Source organism: Chelonoidis abingdonii, chromosome 14, assembly GCF_003597395.2.
Source record: "Chelonoidis abingdonii isolate Lonesome George chromosome 14, CheloAbing_2.0, whole genome shotgun sequence".
NCBI lineage: Eukaryota > Metazoa > Chordata > Testudines > Testudinidae > Chelonoidis > Chelonoidis abingdonii.
In genome coordinates, this window is record NC_133782.1 from 20,143,364 (window position 1) to 20,165,647 (window position 22,284).

At 46.1% G+C, this 22,284-nt stretch overlaps 1 protein-coding gene and 1 long non-coding RNA gene across 2 annotated transcripts; one reads left to right on the plus strand and one right to left on the minus strand.

Moving 5' to 3' along the window:
* Window positions 1–799: 799 nt before the first annotated feature.
* LOC142047731 (uncharacterized) lies at window positions 800–15,593 on the minus strand. Its single transcript, XR_012656989.1, has 3 exons — window positions 15,521–15,593; window positions 2,088–2,226; window positions 800–875 (listed from the first exon to the last, which is right to left on the minus strand). It is a non-coding gene; the product is annotated as an uncharacterized LOC142047731 (long non-coding RNA).
* KCNK15 (potassium two pore domain channel subfamily K member 15) lies at window positions 15,467–21,540 on the plus strand. Its single transcript, XM_032767367.1, has 2 exons — window positions 15,467–15,749; window positions 20,548–21,540. Exons 1-2 carry the CDS (start codon window positions 15,467–15,469, stop codon window positions 21,462–21,464), a joined length of 1,200 nt encoding a protein of 399 aa, XP_032623258.1. The 3' UTR covers window positions 21,465–21,540.
* Window positions 21,541–22,284: the final 744 nt, after the last annotated feature.

Sequence of the window (22,284 nt, forward strand, 5' to 3'; positions counted from 1 at the left end):
GCTATAAAGCCACCAACAGCACTGTAACTCTCAAGTGTAGCCAAGGCCTAAGTGATGGGCCAGTCTCCAAAGAGACATAAAGACATACAGAGATGGCTTGTGGGGGAACCTTATCCTCCCTCTGTGCCCTTTTCTGTGAGACTTCTTCCTCTCCAAAACTATTCAATTCTTGCCACTACTGCTGCCAACAAGACAGTAAATTGGTGCACAGCCTAATTAGTATTTTCTGCAGAAGCTGGTTGGTTTAAAAAACTTAAATCCTTAAAATTAGTTGCATTTCTCCAACATACGCTTTGAATTGTGGCTGTATTTATTGCTGATACTGAGCACTTGAAAATTTAGTCTATAAAAGGCAGAGCTAAATCAACACAAAAGCCAGTACAACGCTACTGTCAGCTGTTATTAGGTAAAAATAGTTTGCTTTACTTAAGAATGTTATTTAGAAGAAGGAAAAAAACCAAACATCATTCTAGGTTTGTGCGTTGGTTTCATTAGCACCATGTCAGTAGCTATTTGGGGCAGGGATCATCTTTTTGTCCCATGTTTGTACAGCACCAAGCGCAATGGTTTCTTGGTCCATAACTAGGGCTCCTAGGTGCTACTACAATATAAAATAGAACAATTATTATTATTAAGACTCCTACTGAAGGGGAAACACCCAAAGGTTCAGAGAGGCTGGTTTTGAGAGGCATCTAAAAGGTTTCAATACTTATCAGAATCTTCTCTGAACCTCTTGGGTCTGCAGAATTGGCCTGGTAATCTCACAAAAGTAGGTTCTGTCATGAGATTCCCTGCATTCCTGCTGGAGCTGCCCAAAAGAGCATCCTCTCTTCACTTATTGCCATTCCCTTTTGCTGCAGGAGGGACAGAACCTCCTGGAAATGAAAAATCATGGGGAAAAGTCAAGTTAACTAAGTGTTCATGAACCTCAAATTAGGTTCAGGCTTCAGTTCTTATCTGGCCAAGCTGGTTTGCCTTTCCCTAATTAGGTGTTATCTTGTTTTATCCCCTAAGATTGAGTCCTATATTTTGTGAGTCTTGCAGATACGAGCAACTAGGACATCAGGAGCTGCAGCCTGTACGGACATTTGCTGTGTCAGAGGAACATGTCTGAAAGGAAAGGATCAGGACTGGAATGTGGCATAGTCACACCTGTACAACAGCACAAAGGATTTGGCCTATAAAAATATGAACACTCCTTTAAACACCTTTCATTTACAAAGCAGAGAGGATGTGTCTGATTCCTCTCAATTCATCATTCAGGAGAAGAGCCTGGAGTGAAAGAGTTGGGAAAATATTTTCATGCAAAGCAAGACCAAAAGATTTTGCTATATTTTGCAGGGAAGGTGAGTGGGCGAGGAGGTGCTTCTACCAATAGGTAGAAAAAGTTGCATGTGTTTTGCTGATTTGTTTTTATTCTCTTCTATCCTAAGCAAGAACCACATTCTTACCATGCACAGAGCTAAAGAGAGAGTATTCATGTGGGTAAGTTTTAAGTTTTATAGCTGAAACTCATCTAGGAAATTAACAGTGATCAGAGGAACTTTGTATGTTATGTTGGAGACTGAATATTCAGACTGGGCGTCATAACATTAATAATGGAAACAAATGAGAAAAAACAGGTATTATCAAAAGGGTACTGGTCCGTAACTAGGGCTCCTTAGTGCTATGGTAATAAATAAATAATAATAATACTAGAAGACAGTCAACACTGAAACATGATAGAACTGAAGAGATTCCATCAGGGATCTGCCCGAGAAAAAGTAGTTACCTCCTTAATGTGACAATATTTACATGCCTTAGTCTGTGGCTTCAGGTAGTGTCAGGGAGCAGAAAAGTAACAAGGCCCTGTTGATACCCCATTAGATGTTCTTGAGGTCATTTCATTTGTATCTAGCTATTTTCAGAATCAACGGTGTCAGTCACTGAAAGCTGTCGGCTTTGGAAATCAAAGCTATGCACACAAGAATGTCTCTGTTACTATCCTATTGGACGCCCAGGGAATTATACCCGTTAAATCACCAGCCACACACAGAACTATATGCAATATTCAGCCTCAACCCAGAAACGACTGAGTTTTTACTGACCTTGTACAGTGCCAGCTTATAAGAAGGGAATGGGAAGCTGCTGTTGAACCGAGGCAGGAACCAGTTATTCCATTGTGTCCGCACTTCAGTGAGATCGCAGTGACTGACATCCTGATGCTGCTGTGTTTTCGAAGAGTAACTGGAAAGCAAATTGATGACACTGGCTTTCTGCTTCACTGAGCTTCCAGTTCCATTCCATTAACTCAGAGGTGGGACGGGGGTTAATTTCTCAGTTTCATCACTCCTGATTCTGCTAACTGGGGCCATAAATCAACATCTGGTGAGGGGATGTCAGAAAAAAGCTGAATAAGGGCTTCTTTGCCTCCCAAGTTGCTAACAGGCCATTTTGACAAAGGCAGTGAGGGCGTATGGTCATTATACGAGGGAAGAGACCCTTCTGCAATGATGCTACACCAAATGAGGAGGGCAGCAATTAAAATAACACCAGCGTTAAGCTGCCGAAGAACAACCCCCCCCCCTACATCACTGTAAAAGAAAACAAGGCATCTCTAGAATGTTTGTGCCATTAGTGAAGGAAATGCTGTTGCTCTAATGCAGCTAAAATATGGTACAAGGAGAAGAGAAATATGGCCACGTTCTCTGCTGGTATAAATAGGCATAGATCCTTTGATTTCATTATTGCAATAATCATATTATTTGTATTACAGTAGCACCCATGATTGGAGTCCCATTGTGCTAGGCCCTGTACGGACACACAGTGAGAGGTGGTCCCTTCTCTGAAGAGCATATAGTCTAAGTAGACAAGATGAACAGTGGGTGGGAGGGGAAACAGCAGCACAGAAAGATGAAGTGATTTGTCCAAGGGCACATAGCAAGATAATGGCAGAATTACAGCACAGGCCTCTTGATTCTCAATCCCTTATCCACTAGATCAGTGGTTCTCAAAGCCGGTCTGCCGCTTGTTCAGCGAAAGGCCCTGGTGGGCCGGGACGGTTTATCTGCTGCATCCACAGGTTTGGCCAATCATGGCTCCCACTGGCCGCAGTTCGCTGCTCCAGGTCAATGGGGCCAGCAGGAAGCGGCGGCCAGCACATCCCTCGACCTGTGCCACTTCCCGCAGCCCCCAATGTCCTGGAGCAGTGAACCGCGGCCAGCGGGAGCTGCGATCGGCCGAATCTGCAGACGCAGCAGGTAAACAAACCGGCCCAGCCCGTCAGGGACTTTCCCTGAACCAGTGGGGGACAGGCTTTTAAAACCACTGCGCTAGATCACACTGCCAGACTTCAAACCATTTACACTGGCAGAAAACTGGTTTGACTGTAGGCTGCATGACCCTTTGAGACAACGCATGCCTAGAAGACTGCGTTAAAAGTTTCAGTGAGAAGGAAAGTATAACAAAAGAGGTCATACTTGGTGAGCTGTACTGCAGCTGGGCAGAAAGCTGTAATGACTTCAAATGATTCCTGTGGCTCTAAGGAAAAGGAGGTGGGTTGGTGTGCACACCAGCTCTCCTGGAGCGAAGAAAGTTACTCTGCAATCTTCATTCAAAACAAACAAACAAACAAAATATAACTGGTTTTTAATTTGCATGAATGGACTGATTCTTTTCTTAACTGGACTAATGATTATGGGATAATGTGTTGCTACCGGAGAGCTATAAGAGAAGACGTCAGCTGAAGAATGCGTAGCCCTTGGCACTCTCACATTTCATACCTGTGTACTGCAGGAGAACACTATAAATTAATGATTAAAGACCAGATTTTCAAAATACCCACTCAACTGCCTATGCAAAATGCAAGTGCAGTTGCACACCTAACGTCTACGCACAATCACCATGAATATATTCAAGTCAGTAACTGTGCAGTCAGTCTAGTGTGCCTAACTAGCTATTCATGTGTGCATCAGAGGCACACATCTAAGCAAACTAAGCTGTTTCTGAAAGCAATCTGGCTTTAATCTAAGGACTCCAAACAAGGAGTGGGAACATATTAGGAATGTAAAGAGATGAGTCTACTTAGAATATGGTAAACTTTCCCCCCATTCCATGGTTTGTTTATTCTTTATTACAGTGGTGTCAAGGGAAGCAGCTGTAATCTAAACAGCAGAAAGGCTACACAGACATAAGCACATATTTATACTGCATGAGATGCTCTTCGTTCTGCACAAAACAAAAATTAATCAAAGCAAAATCTTAAAACCTCAAATCCCATCTCCAGCCATTTAGCCTCTTATAAACCACAATGAGAATATCAGGATGTGGCCTGTTGGCCTAGCCTGACTCAAAAATGTAAATTGCTTACATATGCCAATACTATTAGTCTAAAATGTTTTCAGAGTAGGATGCAGTATATGCAGGAAGCCCTCGGAACCACAGAACACTGCAGCAGTGAGTGGAATCAATAACTATCCAGGATGCAATATGATCACGACAACATTTTCTGGTTACTTTGTGGGTGAAATTGATTCAGTACTGAACAGGCTGCTGTGGCAGAGCAATCAATATCCTGAGGGGATAAATGGTACCATTTCTGCTTGAATTGTTGCCAGTACCACAGCTGGAGGTTCTGAATCTGTTAGGAGAACTTTGAGCCATGACCTGTGGTTTGAACACTTGTCCCTCCTGGCTGGTGAAGGCCAGTTACAGGCCTTTGCTGGGAGAGACTGTCAACACCTCCCTTGAGGTGTGAGCAGGGTGCTGATTGCTTTAGAGGAAGGCTGTGTTTTGCCTCTGCTCAGAAAACCATCTCTTGATGCTGACACCATATCCCAATGGGAACCAGCATCTAATCCTCCATTATCAGATCAGATTATGGAAAATCTTGAGACAGGACAACTCTGAGCATCTGGAAGCCTCCATCTTAACCCTGGGCCATCAGGACTTCAGTCTGTTGCATTAGTTGATGATCTTCTCCTGGCAATGGAATCTATTCAGAAGCTGAAGCTGGTGAAGAAGGTGGTGGTGGCCTGCTTGTTGCATGGAATAACCTGCTGGGAGCTCATGCTCTGGGATCCGCCTGGTGACTTCCGGGTGGAGTTTAAAGTGTCACTTCTGACCTACAAAGCCCTAAGGGCCTTGAGACATTTCCACCTGAAAGATGCCTCTGCCCCCACTCTGTACTGCTGCAGCTGAGATCAGCTGACGTGCTCAGGTTGGAACTCCCTTGCTATACAGGAGAGGGACCTGCTGCAACTCTCAGAGTGGCCTCTCATATTTGGAATTCATTCCTACCTCTTTCTGTCTGAAATAGTCCCAAGCCTCTTGACCTTTCCTGCAGTCTGAAATCAACACTTCCCGCTGGCTGGAGAGTGAGCTAAAACATCACAAAGTGATGAGGGATGGAGCTCACCATGCTGGCCAGGATGGGAGCCGAGGGCACTCAGCAACTTCCTGGTTTGCACTGTGCTCACACAGGAGTTTGACATGTACTGTATTTCTATGGTGAATTTGATGTCAATTCAGGATGGCATTTTCACAGGATTGCTGTCTATTCTTTAGATTGTAAATTCCTTGGGGCAGAGACTGCCATTTATTATAGGTTCATACAGCACCTGGCACAATGGGGCTCAGTCTTCCATTGTTCACAATGGTCTTCCATTGTTTCTTGCAATACAAATATTAAATAACAACAACAAAGACAATGAAGAGAGAAAATATTGTTCTGGATTTGTTTTCAGGCTTCAATCAGAAAGCCTGAAGTTTTCAGCATGTTTCCAAATATTATAAATAAATAAATATTTAAAAGTGGCACAAACAAAGAAACAAATAAAAGTCACTCCGCTGTGAAACTTGGTAAAGCAGATCAATAATTTTTCCAACTTGGTTAGGAATGCAACCCATCCAGTTTATTGCAGGCACTTTGAATCTGGCTGATGTCAAAGTGACAAGCTTATAAAAAAAAAATGTATTGAGCTGAAAATAGAGTTTGTGAACATTAAATGCCAAGAACCGGCAAAGACAAAGACGTGCTGTCAGTATTTCCAGTCCAAGTCTCCTTCATAGATCAGCATCACAAATTCACGCAACACACAGGATGCAGCTGCATGGAAAGGGTTGTGTGACAACTTGCAGTCCTTATTTTCAGTCAAAAATGGAAATGTTACAAGGCAGACAACTCAAAACCAGTCAAATCAACATGGTTAGAGATCAGGTGCGCTCATTGCTAGGTGCCCGGAGAGGACACCAGATAGGGCTATCTCAGCATGAGGGCTGGTCATGGGATTAAGGAGTCTTTACACACAGGCTGAAAAGAGAAGATAAAGTTAGCCATGGCATGTGGCTAGTAAAGCCTGAGATGAAACCCCATACTCTAGGTGTTCCTAAACCCCCAACTGCCAGAAGCTAGGAGTGGATGACAGGGGATGGATCACTTGAAATTGCCCAGTTCTGTTCATTCCCTCTGAAACATCTGGCATTGGCCCCTGTCGGAAGACAGGATAGTGGGCTAGATGGACCATTGGTCTGACCCAGTATGGCCATTCTGATGTTGAGGGAAGGGCTGGGAAGAACGTAACACCTTTTTTGCCTCCACACAATGTGCTGCTCCAGTCTAATCAGACTGTAGCTGGTCAGCTGTCAGGAGATAAACCTGTCCCATTCCCTCTCCAGTGATGACACAGGGATTTCAGGTACATGGATCAAATCTCTACCTGCTCTGGAATTTCTAAGTTTAAAGGAACAACTGGTGGAGGAGTGTGTAAGGGTTTTGTTTTCATGACTCAGAGATACCCCTCTCACAAGCTACTCCCCTTCTACTTTTCTCTCTAGTTACTTCCTCCTCCCACCTCGCTGTTTCTACCTCCCCTTCTCCATTTCTGCTTCTTTTTTCCCCCACCTCCTAACCACTAAGAATCATAAAGTACTAATACTCCCATTACTGCAATCCTTGCAGTGCTGCTGAGAGCTGTGGACAAGTCACAACTAACATCCCCAAGGTAACTGGAAAAGACCATCTAAACCCCTCGTTTGGATCTTAGTTGCCATAAGGAAACCAAAGGAGGAGATGCAATTGAGATGGCCACCAAAGGTCTGCCAAGTTTGGTCTATACGGAGCCTTGCAAAAGCACTGAGGATCACAGCAACTGGAAGAAAAGGGAGCTGGGTAAATTCGTAATATGTGGAGGTGCGGTTGTGTTTTATGTCTGGAAGCAATTTCCAGGCTGATAATTCTACGGTAATCTGCATTTATAATATGTTTATACATAGCACCTTCTTTATTAACTAGCTGGTCTTTTCGAATACTGCGCTGAGCAAAATGTCTGTAGCTATCTGGACTAAAGCTCATGAAGAGACAGCAGAAAAAACCCAGAGGTGACAGTAAGTTAAGAAGTTCCTTGAGGAGGCCACTGCAGTGACTTGGGTGCCAAGAAAAACCCATGATGGGTATTGCATCTCTGCAATAGTTGAAGACAAGTATAGTGGGAGCCTAAAGTGACCTGGAACATGGCCTCTAGGGCAGAATGAGAGGCACACCCAGACATGTTAGCCTAGGACAAACAGGAGGTTGAGATGTCAGATTCCTGATCTGAAGACAAGAACTGCTAGGCAGAATCAAAACACGGGGCCATCTAGTCTGGTATCCTACCTCTACAAGTGGTCTATCTAATCCAGTATCTTGTGTCTGGGGGCTTCAGAAGAAGGTGCAAACCCAGTATAATACACCTCGGTATGCAATATTACCCACTGGGGGAAGAAGGAATTACATCCTGTGCCCCCAGCTAGTGATCATCTCATGCCATGTAGCACAAGGACTGCCAGCTCTTGGAATTTGATTGGAGACAGTGTAACTGCAGATGCAATTGTTATTCAGTCTAATCCTTTTTTGAAATTTTCTAATCCTTTGCTTTAATAATATCCTCAGGCATTGTGAGTATATAATCTCAGTATTTAATTCAGAACTGCTGGTGCTTTTGCTAAAATTAAAAAAAGCAGGCATTTGTCCACAAAAATCAAACCATGCTGAGACAAGTCTTTAGCTTGCTTTAGAAAGACATGTGTGGAACTCAATGGAGCTACGCCGACTTACTCCAGATGAGGATCTAGTCCTCACAGTATAATTCAAATATCAGTGTCTGGTCTTCAGCTCATTGTAACCTCTCCCATTGACTTCAAATGGAATTGCAGATACTTAGCCCTTCTGCAAATTAAGCCCTACTAGGTGTTTCACACTGGGTATCTAAAAACAGAGGCAGCTAAAATTAGAGGTCACTTCAGAAAATTTGGCCCTGTGTGACTTGACTAAGGCTGCATAATGTGTTAGAACTGATTGGGTCTAGAACCCAGGACTCCAGCATGCCAGTCCTGCACTGCACTGCTGGGTCTGGCTCTACCTCAGTTACTCACCTACATGGGGCATTTAAAATCAAAGGGGAGAGCTTTCTGTAATGCAAACCACCTACCTGTTTCATTATGCTGTGTAAATAAGTGAAGGAGAAAGTACAGCAGGGGTAACATTGATTCAGAGTTCATCTTTTATTCTGTAGCTACCTATTAGTCAACATGAACATGTGCCTTGTACACACATCCAGCTCTCCACGGAGTGCTGGTGCCATTTATGCTCTGAACCTCCTAACAGCCCAAGAGAGAGACATCCATCATCGGCAATTGCCAGGGACTAAATTTAAACAGATGCAATTTTGGCCTATATTTAGAATGCATCAAATTAGCATCTTTCAACAGTGAAGGTTAAGCAGCTTTGCTTATTCCAATCCATTAGAACCAGTAAAGCTTTTTAATAAACGTGCTGCCAGGACAGAATTATTAGACACATTAATTAGATGCTGGTTTAAATACAAATGAGGTTTGACCTTGTCTTCCATCTCCCCTTTGGTAACTAACAGGTTTTTCAAAATTCATCTTACAATGACCGGGAAAACAAACTAACTGTGTTCACTAAAACCTGTCTCATTACAACAATAATACATCATTTATTCTTCTGTCCTACGCTCAGAGCTCGCTCTCTCCCTCCCTCTCTGTGTAATAAAAAAATAACAGACATTTAATCTCAGAATTAAACAACTTGCTGGAAACCAATGATCACATGCTTTATCTTGCAGGGCCTGATTCCACCAAGCGTGTATGAGCCTGATCCAAATTCCATTGAAGTCAAGTTGATTGAAGTGGGCTTTGTATCAGGAAACTTCCATTGAAACCAATGGGAATTGCAGCATCAAGCCCATAAAAGCAATGTGGTGCGCAATGCAATTTAAGCCAGGTAATGCTGCTATTCTCCCCCCATGGAGAAAGCGCAAATGCATTGCACTCGGGTACTATTCTTGTATCACAAAGGTTTCAGAGCTTGCAATCTTCCATGCTATTTTCAAAACAAATGATATAGTGAGAGTGATGTTGATACAGTTCAAAAGACACTACCAACGTGTGTTACACCTTCTAAAAACCCTTGTTTCTTCTCTCTCCCTGGCACGCATTACCTGAGTTGTTATGGAATGGTAGCTCATGGGAACAGGTATGTGTGGGTTGTTCTTATTGTGGGGTTGTTTGTTATGGGTCTGAGTCTGCCACTCTGACGCTGAGCACTACCTTACTTCACAAGCAGTCCCACTGATTTAACTGAAGCTGTATACGGACTGAGCTAATGCAAACAGGACACTGAAGAAAAAAACCAAACTGCCCCCCACCACTGTCAAAACGGCTGGAATGTGTATCACGGTGTTGATTTCAGAGTGGTCCTGATATTATCTTCCAAGATTATACATTATATCACTGGCCTCTGTTTTTAGCAACCAGAAGAATTATTTCTTCAATTACTAACGCAACAAGAAAGGGCCGTACAGAGCCAGAGATGCAGGCAGGGCTTACGTAGCACAAGACATTGTAAAAACTGGGATTTATTTAGCGTGGTCAAGAGAAGATTTAGAGAGGACATGATTGAGGAAATTCAAATTATACAAATCTGAGAACTGATCAGAACTGCGTAAATGCGGATGCGAGCCCACTAGAAGACCCCAATGGTCTTAGCCATAAGTGTGCCATAAGGAGAGGAGAGGGGATCACTATGCTATGAAAAGGCCATCCTTCAATATTGTAATATAACTAGCCAATCAGTGTTGGCTATTGTGGCAATGGACTTCTGGACACATACAACACAGATCTTTAAGCAGTGATGTTACTGAACTGGTAGCACTTTTAAGGCTCAGAGGCAGGGTGGGTGGGCAAAATCCTTTACAGAGCGATGGTAAAGAAACCCTCTTCAAAATACTGATGCCTTCTCAAGAAAGCAGAACAAATAGCAAGGGCTCAGATTAGCCCAAAGCAACCTCGGATGTGACACTACTATTAAGGCAACCATGAAAGGTAACTTTCTTCATCAGGGAGATGCAGTGTACGTGTGTCTCTCATAACACTTTACCAACATGAATGAATGAGGCTTTGCAGCACAGAGGGAGGGAGGTAAGAAATGTGCTGAAGCCAGCTGGCTCTGGGGCAGAATTCAGCAGCTACTTAACAGCACACAACAATGCTAAAGGGCAATTATGGGCAAGAAGTGAGGAACACCAAATACAAGTGAGAGTGCAGTGTATGGGGGTGAGGAGGGAAATCAAGCACGAAGCGGACAATACGTAATTGTTCACAGTGCAATTTTCCCAGGACACCAGGGATAATGGGGTCCTAAATAACCAGCAGTGCTCCAAGATGAGATATTGACTCATAACTTGACACTGAGAAAATCACCACCTTCTGAACCAGCAGCATCTCGGATATCTCCCATCCACCCATGGGCTCAGGTCAATATTGCCCAGGTTGTAAGATCTGGCAGGCTCCTAGCACATACTGGCAAGTCTGCACTGCTGAAGAAGGTGAACATAGAACAGACACATTCTTCCAACAGAGGCTTTACCTTTTTTTACCTAAAATGTGGCAATGTTTCAGAGTTCATGAGCCAAACAGTACTTTGTTGATGAAACAGCTGAAACAGTACTCTGCCACGATTTAGAGCAACTGCACCTGTATTCCCCCTCTATAGTCCCACAAGACCACCAACTCTCAGGCTTCCAACTCCCCAGCCATCACCTCTCCTGAGCGGAGACCCACATCTCTCTCCCCAACCTGGCAAAGGTATTTCCAGCCTCCATTTTCCTGACTACACTGTGAATTCCTCAGCAAAGCAGACTGACTCCTCAGAGGCTATAAAGTGCGTAATTGCCCATGGCTTTAAGTTACTGCACCGCCTTCCCTAAGCAAGCACATTTATTCTTAAAGTAAAAGCATTGGCAGAAAACAGTAAAAGAACCTATTAGCATGATAATAAGTTTACCAGAGATCACCCCCACCTCAGTTTCCACTAGGGCTGTGGTTGGTGTCAGTCTATCCAACCCTTCCCTAAGGACTGAGGCCCTCCCTTTGGACGGAAGGTCCTGTCGATTTGCTGGATCAAAGAGAGGGCCTGGGTGAGTTTAAACTCAGGCTATTTATCCTAAAGTTGTTTCTTTGTCTGTTAGCCTCTAGAGAATCCAGACTGAACTAGTACAGGGGAGCTCCTAAGGAGGTGGTACCTCTCTGGAGGTGTTATAACTGAATGAATTTACCTAACCATGCCCACTGGTCTTAATTCCTAGTAGTCTGTAGTTACCCTTCCCCACAGAATTACACATAATCTCTGGCCCACAATGATACATAAACTTAATACAGTGAAATCTCCCGAAGACATTGCAAGAAATTGCCATATCTGTCACAGTTAGTCACACAGCGCTTTGTTGATGGTTTCTGCTTTGGATGGTAAATGCAGACGCCTGTATTTTTTTCTCAGTAAGATCTCTCACTAATGGTGCTAATCTTGGATGTGGGCAGAGAGGAGTGAAGATGGCAGATGTCCAGAACCCAAACAGATTTTTTAAGAGGATTACAGCTAGACGTTGTCTTCTGAACAAGGAAATTATTCTGAAATTTAGCCCTGCACCTTTAACACTGTAACTGGAGTAAGGAGGATTTAAAACCTGCTGGTTTCTTCTAGGCTAACAAACAAGAATTTATTTCTTGGAGAAGATATTGTCTCCAATAGCATGAGATTGAGAGAGAATTATCATTCTATTTTCAGAAGTGAAACATAAGGAATACAGGAAGGCTCAGGAAATGGAGCCCTTTTCCTCTTGCTTTTTGATTCATAGCTGAGGCAGTTCAGAGCGGTTGGAATTCACTCTTATCTAAACTGGTGGTTATTCTAGCTTTACATTATAACAAGTCAGGAACAAAAGGAAACTTCTGTCTCACCACACTGGTTAACAAAACGTCAGAAGTTCAGTCTCCTTAGGCATTCCAGCTCTTGGCTCACCACCCAGACATTGGACTCTGTGATGAGTGGTTACTGAAAACCAATTTCATCAAATACAGGTCCTCTAATCCCCAAATATGATCCACTTAGCCAGGTCAATATATAACTCAGATCTTACCCAATAATCATCCTGCTGCCAATTCTTTAGTCACTAAAAACTGAAGAAATAATAATAAAAGGAAAGAAGAGAGTTAATAAATCATAAACAGACATATACTTGCAAAGTCCTTATCTCCGGCTTGTAGCAGTGATGGAATAAACTGCTAGCTTGTAAAGTCTCTCTGATAACTTCCAAAAGATTGGAAAGTTTTCAGTCCATAGTTCAAAAGGCTCCTTTTTGTTGTAAGTCCAGAGAATCATGGTAGGAAAGAGACAAAATGGAGCTATCTCAGGGGCCTTTTATATCCTTTGCCGTGTGCATGGAATTTTACTGTCTCAAACACAGCTCACAGCCTATGTTTGTGGAAAGTTTTACTGGTCCAAGATGGAGCCCAGGGTCAGCTGGGCATATCACTTGTCTTGACATGCTCTGATGACTCACCGGGGCAGCCATTGCCCATATTCCTGTTGAGGCACCCACAGGAAGAGCTATCTGGGCCTATTATTAGAGTAAAGTAGCTCTGGGCCATCCCTAGCTATTCTGGGATGGCTGGCTTGAGGGGCAGGGGGGAACCACTCCCCAGCACTCACTGACAGTGCAGCTGGGGCCAGGACCCTGCACCTCCCATCGCCAGTGAGTGCAGGCTTGTCCCTGCTGCACTCCTGAGGGGCGGGAAGAGGTGGGCCAGGGGCTCTGGGGAAGGGGCGGAGCAGAGGCAGGGCTGGCAGGCCTGGGGAAGTGGCGGGGCAGGGGCTGGAGCAGCACATAGCTCCGTACTTTGCATATGGGTAAGGACAGCCCTGAGTGTCCTTAATGGACCATCAACACCTAGCTGTCTGGCTCCATGCAACTTTTATCAGGTGGGTGTTACTCAGGAATGGAATACATACGTAAGATACAAACCCACAGCCAATATTCATAACTTTAGATACAAAGCTGATACATGTATATAAACAGGATAATCTTACTTAGCAAATCAGAACATTTCCATTGACACCTTACATTATATACTTTGTACAAGGTGTGTTGTAATTGTATAATGATGGCAATATCAATGATATAAATGGCCATAGTCAATCATACAGCATCACAAACATAAATCAACACTTCACAACTAGCACTTGTTGGCAGTCTCAATCTAAGGCCAAAGGCAGAGACCGAACTCCTCTCTGACCCTCTAGAGGTGGGGTCCCTCCAAGTTAGGGTTGATGCATACTGATGATGAAGGCATGCAGGGGGAGCTTACATTGCAGCATCTCATTCAAAGCAGAATTTGGGTATATTTGATCTGGGGTTGAAACATGTAACTTAGTTCTTTGGTTTTCTCCTTCTGTTTCCTCTGCTTCAAATAATACAGCAGCAGTTATGATAATCTGATATCTAGGACTGGTGAGAAAATCAGAATAAACGTGATTTTTTTTTTTTAAAAATGTGGTTGATTCAATATTGTTGCTAATTGTGAAGTGCTACCTCCCTGGTGAATCCTACCAAGCAGCACACCTTTTGCTTTCTTCATCCGGCACTGCCACCCCAAAGAGTATTTTAGCTGCAACATGCTTTCTCCATGGCTGCATATCCAGAATGGGTGAATCCTATTCCACTTGAAAGCTACCTGGATCCTGAAGCAAAACAGGGCAGTTTGGCTGCTCTCACTCACGTCAGCATCCATAACACTCCTTCAACCTGGGAACACTGCCAGAAAGGTATGAAGTCAGGCAAAGTTCCTGCTTTATGTAATATTTCCAATAAGTGACACAAAGCCAACTCAGGCTTGATAAAGCTAGAAGGTAGGTGAGAGTGACCCAAGGTAGAAAGGCTCCATGAGGAGTCCTCCTCCCCAGTTTGGGCTTAGTGACACCAAATGGAGAAAGATCACCTCTTCCAGTGCTCAGCAATGAGCCTCAGGGTAGGTCAGAGAAAAGCTGATTTGACCTACGCAGCCCTAAACGGTTTGGGTCCTAGTTGATTACGGACCAACCTCTCCCTCCCTGCATGGTGCTGTGCAGCAGCAGTAGTGTGATCATCTGAAGGCCATGCGATAATAATCTTCAGGTGTGAATGGGATGGGACTGGTGACAAGTTCCTCTTTGCTGTGGCAGACCCTTTAGTTTGGAACCACTTTGGCTGTGCTCAGGCAGGGGCTGAAAGCAGAAGCAGCTATTATTTAAACCTAGGGCAGGCTCAGGGCAGCGGGGATGGGGAGACCGGCTGCTATGACACATCTCTGATGTCATGCCACAGTAGGGGCTGCCTGTGGGAGTAGGGGACCATTTACCTGGTTGGGCAGAGCGGCGCAGTGGAAGGTGCTGAAGCAGCAGGTGCCTTAGCCTATCCCCCTAAGCCGGGTGCTGGAACAATTTGTATAGTGGGCATCCTGAGAGCCATTGACCCAAACTGTAACCTGGATAGGATGGACATCACTTCAAGCCAGGTGGTGCAGCAGCAGCCCCCGAATCTCTAGTTCCACCAGCACCTATGTGGCCGGAGAAGCCCGAGGGTGCGGGAAGCGAGCGACTCGCCTGGGGTTCTGGAAGGGGGCGGTCCGCTCAGCCAGCCCGGGAACAGCCGCAAGCTTCCCACACCCCCTCCGCTAAGAGAAGCGCATCCAGCTGCGTGCCTGGGGAGGGGGAGCGCGCAGCGGGAGGAGCAGCCGCAGGCGGAGCGGCCTCGGGACCAGCCCCCGCCGGCCTACCCTGGTGCGGGAGGAGGGGACTCCCGGGGCCCTTGTAGCCGGCGCGCGAGTATCGCTACCTTCCAGCCCCTGCAGCAGCACCGCGCAGGGGGTCTGGGGGCCGGCACCTGAGGGAGCCGCTGCCCGGGCTCTGTGCACGCAGCTGGTACAGTGGGGAGCCGACACCCGCCGGCCGGTGCATGCCTGCTGCAGGCGGGCGCCGATAACCCGGGGCCAGCGCAGTGGGGAGCTGGCGGCCGGTGCATGCGGCAGGCGATGCCCGCCGGCCGGGGGCTGAGCAAGCCGGCGCTGGTCCCCGGCGCAGGGCCCCGGCCGAGCGCCCCCCAGGCCGCCCCTCGCCATGAAGCGGCAGAACCTGCGCACGGTCTCGCTGATCCTCTGCATCTTCTCCTACCTGCTGGTGGGCGCCGCCGTGTTCGACGCGCTGGAGTCGGAGGCCGAGAGCGGCCGCAGGCGGCTGCTGGAGCAGAAGCGGGGCGAGCTCCGCAGGAAGTACCGCTTCTCGGCCGACGACTACCGCGAGCTGGAGCGGCTGGTGCTCCAGGCCGAGCCGCACCGCGCCGGGGGGCAGTGGAAGTTCGCCGGCTCCTTCTACTTCGCCATCACGGTCATCACCACCATCGGTGAGTGCGGGCTCGGGCCGCCCCGTCCCCCAGGGCCGCCGGCCGCCCCCACCCAGCCTGTTCCCAGCCCTCCGCGGGCAGCGGGCGTCCCCCCCCGCCTGCCCCCAGCCCTCCGCGGGCAGCGGGCTGCCCCTGTCCATCCCTCCACGGGCACCCAGCCCTCCCCCGAGCCCCTCCGCCCCTCCACGGGCACCGAGCCGTCTCTGTCCACCCCTCCACGGGCACCGGGCCGCCCCATCCCCCTAGGGCACTGAGCCGCCCCCTGCCTGCACCCATCACCCTGCCCTCATGGGCGCGGAGCAGTCTGCCCCCATTCCTCCGTGGTCACCAAGCCCCCTACCTGCCCTCACTCCTCCCTGGCACCAGGCCACCCCATCCACCCCTTCAAGGGCAGTGGGCTGCCCCCCCGGCTGCCCCACCCCTCTGTGGGCACCGAGCCACCCTGTTCCCCCAGGGCACCGAGACATCCCCTGCCTCTACCCATCATCCTGCCCTCATGGGCACCGAGCCGTCTGCCTCCACCCCTCCATGGGCACCGAGCCACCCCTTGTCTTCCCAGGGCATTGATCCCTGCCTATGTTGATCCCCCTGCCCTCATGGGTACTGAGCTGCCCCCCGCCTCTCCCCATCCCTCTACGCACACTGAGCCACCTCCTAGTCCCCCCCCCCACCTGCTTCCCCATTTGTCCTCCCCCAATCCCAGGGTCACTGCACCACTAACAGCTCACTTCTGCAGTCTCCTCCTGAGAGCCATCAGCAGCCCCCATGAACCCCGTCAGCTTGCAGGGTACAGCACAGTACTCTGGAATTTAAGGTTGCTGTCATTTTGGTATGTAAGTGCATCCATGTCATGCTCTGTGCAGCTTCCACCCCACTCCCTGGTTCCAGCATCAGGCTCCTTCCCTCCCTGCCACCTGCAAAAAGACTCTTCTGCTTTGCCCCATCTTGCCCCAATGTAAGAAAGCCCCATCACATGCAGTCACGGGAACAAGGTTTTGAACATCTGGAAGTTCTTATTCCCACTGCCTGCCCATGGTGTCCTTACCTCTGCCTTCAGATTATGCTAACACAGGGGTCGGCAACCTTTCAGAAGCGGTGTGCCGAGTCTTCATTTATTCACTCCGATTTAAGGTTTCGCGTGCCAGTCATATACTTCAACGTTTTTAGAAGGTCTCTTTCTATGTCTATAAAATATAACTAAGCTATTGTTGTATTTAAAGTAAATAAGGTTTTTAAAATGTTTAAGAAGCTTCATTTAAAATTAAATGAAAATGCAGAGCCCCCCAGAGCGGTGGCCAGGACCCGGGCAGCGTGAGTGCCAGTGAAAATCAGCTTGCGTGCACTGCCATGAGTTGCCTACCCCGTATTAACAAGACTCAGAAGCCACCTTTCCCCTGGTGTGCCCTGTGTGATGTTACGTAGTTCTTATATGCAACAAACTCATCCAACTGCCTGCACTTACTTCTGCGTGAGCACTGAGCACACCCCTGCTGCCTGCACCTCCACCTCTCCATGTGCACTGAGTTCACCCCCACTGCCTGCACCCATGCACTCCCTCCTCGGGCAGCAAGACCTCACTTGTGGAAATGGGCAGCCTTTGAATTGTTGCAGGGAGCTAAGAGGAACTTTAATGTTGGAAATTGGCCAAAGACTTTAAGTGTCTTCACCTTTTCAGAGGTGTGTAAAATCAGGTTTACCAATTCCAAAGCAGAGGACAGCATCCATGGATTCCACGCCCCACTGTGTTGCTGACTCCATGTGACCTCAGTTTCCCCTTCTGCAAAATTGGAATAATAATAATTCAAAGTAATATCTAATTCTCTGGGACTTTGGCCAGGGATCCCTGATGTTTACAAAGCCACCTGAGATCCTATGACAAGAGGGGCTGTGAAAATGCAAAATATTATCAAAATGCTTATGCAAAATGTGAGTATTCTCACAGTCATGTGACAGTATACTGTGGGGGCTAAGCACAGGCCAATGACTTCATTGCAGGCAGTAGCAAAAGGGCTGCAGGGAACAATGGGAACTGACAGGAAAAGACCTATTTGTCTCTATGGGAATGTACGAATGTGAACATTTTAAGATTTGCTCTATTGAGAAAGTTCTCCAGGAACAGCGTGGAGGCCCTCAGTACACTGCATGAAACCCTGACCCCAGGCAAAACTCCCACAGGGGCCCAGATTCCAGCTATATCTTCTCCTCAAACCCCTGATGTTTGATTGCAGACCTACTTTGGGGAGCCTTGCCAGCCACCCCACCTTTGAGTCTCACTGTAAAGGTCCAATGCCCCTTTGCACTGGCTGAGCTGTAATCATTACTTGCAAGTGCAGCCTTGAGCCATGAACCTTGCAATCTAATCCCAGCCTTTCGCCATCGCACAGTCACCTTGGCTAATGGCTTAATCCTTACAGCGAGGTAAATTTTAGTGGAAAGGTGTAAAGCCCTTTTGCAGTTGAAAATCAGAATGTAAATGGTTACTAAGTATTTTACTTAGTTGATTGCACACATTCCCTGTGCACAATGATGGATTTAAGGTTCTTTGTTTTAGGGTATGTTTCCACTGCCACTGGGAGCAAGCTTCCCAGCCCAAGTAGACAGATTTGTTCTAGTGGGGCTCAGGTAGCACACTGAAAATAGCAGCATGGACATTGTGGCTGGGGTTGCAGGTCTGGGTGTCAAGCCCACCCGTCCTCTGGGTCTCAGGTTGCGTGGCAAGCCCGAGTCTCTGCCGAAGCTGCAATATCCACACTGCTATTTTTAGTATGCTGGCTGGAGCTCCACTACTGTGAGTCTGACACACTGGGAGACTTGCTCCCAGCTGCAGTGTAGGAGTACCTGTAGAATCTTACTGACAACATTCAAATGGGTGAGTGTCTGTGACTCTTCAGGGACATTCCCTGTGTTCTGAGGACAGATCAGAGCACTCTTTACTCAGCAAAACGCTTCATCCACATTTGTGTCACTTGAAGAGCTCTGAAAATAATTTTTTCCCTCTCGGAACTGTCAGTGAACTGAAAAAAAAACACAGTTATTTTCACGTCAACCCCTAACCAAAATTTTTGAAGTTTTGGGTGAATTGAAAGGCAGAAATATTTTTGCGGTTGAACAAAATATTTCATTTGACCCAAAAGAGAACATTTCTGTCGATTTCAAGCAGTCGGTGTATCAGTGTTTACTCTCTCATTTCCTTTGTCGGTTTGAAAGCATCAGTCATATCCTCTTCTAAGAGTATTGGGGGGAACAGCAGCTATTTCTCCACCTTATTGCTGCTTTAGATCATTATTTACCCCTTGGTGTTCCCACAGCATTCTCATGTACCCTAGTACCTGGTGATTGCTGCCAACCTTGTGCTAAAGGTCTGGTAGCTTTCTGTCACTCAAGTCCTGATTTCGCTCTGTGTTCTGCAAAAGGTACTTGTTTGATTGTATCAGAGAAAATGACATGAGGTAATTTTAACTCATTTGATGTTGATGCGTGTATACATAAACAATAGGAAGCAAACCCTCTTTTAGAATATTGCAGTTGTGAGTTTACTACAGTCAGTTATGCAATACCTTGTCTTGCAACCTTATCCAGTTTCCTGCAGTGGGAGGTGCACTTGAGAATCTCCCAGAGACCCTGTGTGTAAATTGTCTCCTGATCAATCCGTCATTGTGATCAGACAGTTTCCCTAAAAGCTCTGCCATGTGCAACTGTAGGGGAAGTGTAGTCATAGTATTGAATGAGAACTAGAAAGAAAAAGAGTGTCTCTTGATGAATATTTTTTCCGTATTCTTCATTCAAGTTGTTTAAGTAACTGGAAAAAGTGAAATTTTTAAATAATTTTCAAAAAAACATGAAGCAGTGCAGGGAAACAAACTGGCTTTTCCCCTTCTTAAATTGACTGTTATTGTTCTAGGATGTAAACATATCCACAAAAGAAGTGTCCATACCTATTGCCTTCTCAAATGTAGGTTGTTTTTTTGATGAGGCCTCCTGTGCCCATAGTGGTTACTGCAGGATACAGTATAATTCTCTTGTGTTGAAGTTTATCCCTCCATCTGGGGCAGAGATCACAAATTTCAATTAAGCTTTTATCAACTAAGTCAGGTGGGTGCAGAATCCTCAGTGAGTACCACCTTCTTATCCTACTGTTATCATGGGCCTCCTTGCTTAGTACACCAATTCTAAATCTCCAAACAAGACAAGGAAATTAAATCTTAATCTGTGTTGGTGAGGATGGAAGATGCGGCACTTCAGCCTTCTCTGAGCTCTGTAGGGATGGAATCAACTCGTGGCACTTCAGTGAAATAAACACTTTGTATTTAAAACAATATAGTGAAAATGAAAGTGCCTTTGGTCTGATTCTTCTTTCAGTTCCCCTGGCATAAATCAGAAGAAAATCCACAGAAGTCAGTAGAGTTACACCGGTGTGAAACCAGCCTGGGAGGAGAAGCAGGCCCTGTCAGTCTAATCCTGCCCATAGATACTCCAGTGCGAGCCCACAGGCTATCATGGGGTGCAAGAGGGGTAACTTTAGCCCTTTAAAGACCAAATGAAACTCCATCCTTAGTGTACTCTGTTGCAATTTGGAGATCAGCATGGGTGACCTGCAGGGGAGTGTAGTCCCAAATCTCAGCAAGCGCAAACCATGAGCATACACATCTGTCTGCAAACATTGCTCTTTTTCCCCTCAACCCCCAATCCTCACAGAAACCAGTCTGTCAGCAGTGGAATTTGGCCTGCAATGCTGACATGAGATGCCATTGCTCCTGTAGGTTTAAGTAATGCCTGCCTTTCTCTCTTTCTGGTGCAGGTTATGGACATGCTGCCCCGGGCACAGATGCTGGCAAAATTTTCTGTATGTTCTATGCAGTCCTTGGTATCCCCCTCACACTGGTTATGTTCCAAAGTCTTGGGGAACGCATGAACACTGTAGTCCGGTTACTGCTGAAGAAAATAAAGAAGTGTCTGGGCATGAAGAAGACTAATGTCTCTATGGAAAACATGGTCTTAGTAGGCTTCTTGTCATGCATGGGGACACTGTGTGTTGGAGCAGCTGCCTTCTCTTATTTTGAGGGCTGGACCTTCTTCCATGCCTATTATTACTGCTTCATAACCCTGACCACTATTGGCTTTGGCGACTTTGTAGCTCTGCAGAAAAACGAAGCTTTGCAGAAGAAGCCACCATATGTGGCTTTCAGCTTCATGTACATCTTGGTCGGTTTGACTGTGATTGGTGCTTTCCTAAACTTAGTTGTTCTTAGGTTTTTGACTATGAACTCGGAAGATGAGAGGCGGGATGCAGAAGAGAGGGCATCCCTGAAGAGAGTCAGGAACAACATCCACCTGAAAGCTAAGGAAGACAGTAAGAACAGAGATGCTATTTTTCTACCCATAGAAGACAGGACAAGTCAAATGAACCTCATCCCACTGATGCAGGAAGACGCTGATAGACCAAGACATCACTCTTCAAACTCCACCACCAGAGTCCCTTCCTTGTGCACGTGTTTGTGCTACAGACCACGGCTGTGTGGGAGCCCTGTCCCTTCCCATCCAGAGACCCTCAGCTGCCACACCAATCCTGTTTACTATAATTCCATTTCTTACAAAATTGATGAGGTCTCCCTGAGCACGAGGGATCCCACTGGCGTCTCCTCCCCTGGGAGCACTTTATCATCCAACAGCCCCCGCTGCAGGGAACACCACCGCTTGCGAAGGAAATCCATCTAAATGTGCATGCTTTTTGGGAATTTTTATTCTGAACTGTATTCTACTACTGAAGTCATATTTTGATGATAAATTATTAACTGAGGTCATTGTTATTATTCTAATTTCTTCTCCTCTCTCCAGCTACCTGTTAGAATGGCTTCAACTCCAGCAGCTACCAACTACATAATATGCTGACCAGTAATTTGTTTTAAATATCACTGATGAATAATTGTCTCTCTTAGCAGGAGTTGTCAGACCATGTTACACTTTTTTTTTTTTTGGCAGTATATTAAGGTAGCAGTGATTATATAATAGCTCCCCACAAATTATAGAATCTGATGTCCTGTTTGTAGGACAGAATTGTTCTCTTGGAAATGGCTTACAAAAAAATCCGAACCCCAGCAGTGCAGTCTGTATTCCAGGCTTGCTCTGATTAGTCCTTAGACTGCTGGCTCCTAGCGGTGTATGTCAGGAACCAAACAGGCTCAGTGGTATGTGCCAAAATTTACTGAAAACAAAATCTGTATTAACAAGCTCTCCAGCAATGAAGATCCCTCTCTAAATTAGGGATCCTCACAAGCTGGGCATGTGTTCTTCGGTGTAACATTTTAGAGGTTTGCAAGTGATAATTTGCGGTGAGATAATATACAAAAGAATTTCCTAGCTGGATAGTCACATAATGTCCAAACAGCGAAGGTAGCAACGTTGTCAGAGATTTGCAAAGAGAGAGATGATAGTGTATCAGCTGTGGAGATACCTTGTGCAACAGCAGAGGCACCAAGTTTAATGAGGTTACATTTGGGGGGATGTAAACAATCCCTGCCTGTCCAAGTTACTTCAA